Source organism: Salvelinus sp. IW2-2015, linkage group LG33 (genome assembly GCF_002910315.2).
Source record: "Salvelinus sp. IW2-2015 linkage group LG33, ASM291031v2, whole genome shotgun sequence".
Lineage (NCBI taxonomy): Eukaryota > Metazoa > Chordata > Actinopteri > Salmoniformes > Salmonidae > Salvelinus > Salvelinus sp. IW2-2015.
Window position 1 is genome coordinate 23324806 of NC_036872.1, and position 3291 is coordinate 23328096.

Sequence of the window (3291 nt, forward strand, 5' to 3'; positions counted from 1 at the left end):
CCCTGCCTCCCTCTCAACCCTTCCGTGGACCAGCACCAGTCCTTAGGATGTTACTGACCTTTCCAGCAGCAGATTTAACCAGTACTCATGTTCTAGTTTAGATTTAAGTAGTCCATGAAGGAGGAGAAACACGTTTGCATGCCCTTCCCTGGTTCCCAAACCTTGGTTGAGAAGTTGAGATACACTGCTTTATGATGGGGTTGTGAAGTGCTTGATGAGGCCGAGGTCCATGGCCTTGACCAGGCAGGTGCGTGCCACATCGATCACAATCTGCCTCTTCGGGTTGTCCATTGCTTTGCCAATCACTGTCAGGATCTCCAGGATCTCGCTCTCCATCAGCTTCTTGGCCAGCTCATTGTCGTCCGAGTTCAGCATGTTGTACACGATCACAAGGCCTCTGTGCTGGATCTGGGGCTGATCATGGAGAATCAGCCTCTGAAGGATCTCCATCCACTGCAACGTCTGTGGAGAGAACCGAGAAAATATTGGTCACTCAGTCTAATGATTACACACGCTTTACATCTGACAAGTAATGAAGTGGATGAGGCCTCAATGATGATACATATTGATTAAGTAATATACATTGAGTGTACAAAACATTAAGAACAGAGACTGACCAGGTGAACGCTATGATCCCTTATTGAGGTCACTTGTTAAATCCACTTAAATCACTGTAGATGAAGGGGAGGAGACAGGTTAAAGAATGATTTTTAAACCTTGAGACAATTGAGACACGGATTGTATATGTGTGCCATTCAGAGGTGAAGCTAGATGCCCTCAATCTCACATAAATTATCAATGAACCTACCAGGTACAACCCTAAATCCGTAAACATGGGCACCCTCATAGATATTATCCTGACCAACTTGCCCTCCAAATACACCTCTGCTGTTTTCAATCAGGATCTCAGCAATCACTGCCTCATTGCCTGCCTCCGCGGTCAAACGACCACCCCTCATCACTGTCAAACGCTTCCTAAAACACTTCTGCGAGCAGGCCTTTCTAATCGACCTGGCCTGGGTATCCTGGAAGGATATTGACCTTATCCCGTCAGTCGAGGATGCCTGGTCGTTCTTTAAAAGTAATTTCCTCACCATCTTAAATAAGCATGCCCCTTTCAAAAAATGTAGAACTAAGAACAGATATAGCCCTTGGTTCACTCCAGACCTGACTGCCCTCGACCAGCACAAAAACATCCTGTGGCAGACAGCAATAGCATTGAATAGTCCCCGCGATATGCAACTTTTCAGGGAAGTCAGGAACCAATACACGCAGTCAGTCAGGAAAGCAAAGGCTAGCTTTTTCAAACAGAAATTTGCATCCTGTAGCTCTAAKTTCAAAAAGTTTTGGGACACTGTAAAGTCCATGGAGAACAAGAGCACCTCCTCCCAGCTGCCCACTGCACTGAGGCTAGGTAACACTGTCACCACCGATAAATCCACGATAATCGAGAATGTCAATAAGCATTTCTCTACGGCTGGCCATGCTTTCCTCCTGGCTACCCCAACCCTGGCCAACAGCTCCGCACCCCCCACAGCTACTTGCCCAAGCCTCCCCAGCTTCTCCTTCATCCAAATCCAGATCGCAGATGTTCTGAAAGAGCTGCAAAACCTGGACCCGTACAAATCAGCTGGGCTAGACAATCTTTCGTTCTCACCGAATCCCTAAAGATTGGAAAAGCGCCCGGTCATCCCCCTCTTCAAAGGGGGTGAATCTCTAACCCAAACTGTTATAGACCTATTATCCATCCTGTCCTGCCTTTCTAAAGTCTTCGATAAGCCAAGTTAATAAACAGATCACTGACCATTTCGAATCCCACCGTACCTTCTGCCGCTGTGCAATTCGGGTTTTCGAAGCTGGTCACGGGTGTACTTCAGCCAGCGCTCAAGGTCCTAACGATATCATAACCGCATTCATAAAAGATTGTTACTGTGCAGCCAATGCTTCAGTAAACCTGTCCAAGCTTTCGGACTCTGTCAATCACCGTATTTCTTAATCGCAGACCTCAACTGCCTTGGTTTTCAAATGACTGCCTCGCCTGGTTCACCAACTACTTCTCAGACAGAGTTCAGTGTGGTCAAATCGGAGGGCTTGTTGTCCGGACCTCGTGGCCAGTCTCGTAATGGGGTACCAAGGGTTCAATTCTCGGGCCTGACTCGTTTCTTGTATATATAATTTTCTCTGTATATATCAACGATGTCGCTCTTGCTGCTGGTGATTCCCTGATCCACCTCTACGCAGACGACACATTCTGATACAATCTGGCCTTCTTTGACACTGTGTTAACAATCTCCCAATGAGCTTCAATGCCCATACTAACACTCCTTACCGTGGCCTCCAACTGGCTCTATAATGCTAGTAACAACTAAATGCTGCTTTCAACCGTTCGCTGCCCGCACCCGCCCGCCCGACAAGCATCATACTCTGGACTGGTTCTGACTTAGAATAATGTTGGAGACTACAATACCTAGGTGTCTGCTAGTATGTAACTCTCTTCCGACTCATATAAAATCTCCAATCCAAAATTAAAGCTAGAATCAGCTTTTTTTTCGGCAAACAAGCCTCCTTTCACTCATGCTGCCAACATACCTAGGTAAAACTGACTATCCTACCAAATCCCTTGACTTCGGCGATGTCATTTAAAAATAGCCTCCAACACTCTACTCAGCAAACTGATGCAGTCTATCAACAGTGCCATCCGTTTTGTCCCAAGCCCCATATACCACCTACCACTGCACCTGTATGCTCTCGTTGGCTGGCCCTTGCTTCATATTCGTCGCCGACCACTGGCTCCAGGTCATCTATAAGTCTTTGCTAGGTAAAGCTCTGCCTTATCTCAGCTCATGGTCAGATAACAACACCCATCCGTAGCACGCGCTCCAGCAGGTATATTCACTGGTCATCCCCAAAGCCACACCTCCTTTGGCTGCCTTCCTTCCAGTTCTCTGCTGCCAGTGACTGGAACGAATTGCAAAAATCGCTGAAGCTAGAGACTTATATTTCCCTCAATAACTTTTAAACATCAGCTATCTGAGCAGCTAACCAATCGCTGCTGCTGTACATAGCCCAATCTGTAAATAGCCCATCCAATCTACCTACCTCATCCCCATATTGTTTTTATTACTTTTCTGCACACCAGTATTCTACTTGCACATCATCATCTGCCAATCTATCACTCAGTGTTAATTTGCTAAATTGTAATTACTTCGCTACTATGACCTATTTATTGCTTACTCCTCACATCATTTGCACCACTGTATATAGACTCTTTTTTTTTTATTTTGTGTTATT

The 3291-nt window shown here is 46.0% G+C and overlaps 1 protein-coding gene across 2 annotated transcripts in view; it reads right to left on the bottom strand.

Moving 5' to 3' along the window:
- The window catches only part of LOC111957877 (protein unc-45 homolog B), a 17615-nt gene continuing 14324 nt past the window's right edge, over positions 1–3291 (bottom strand). For both annotated transcript variants that reach the window (XM_023978941.2, XM_023978940.2), the window contains exon 20: positions 1–462. In XM_023978941.2, coding sequence (XP_023834709.1) covers positions 190–462 — 273 coding nt within the window. In that variant the 3' untranslated portion in view covers positions 1–189. The remainder of the gene's footprint in view (positions 463–3291) is intronic.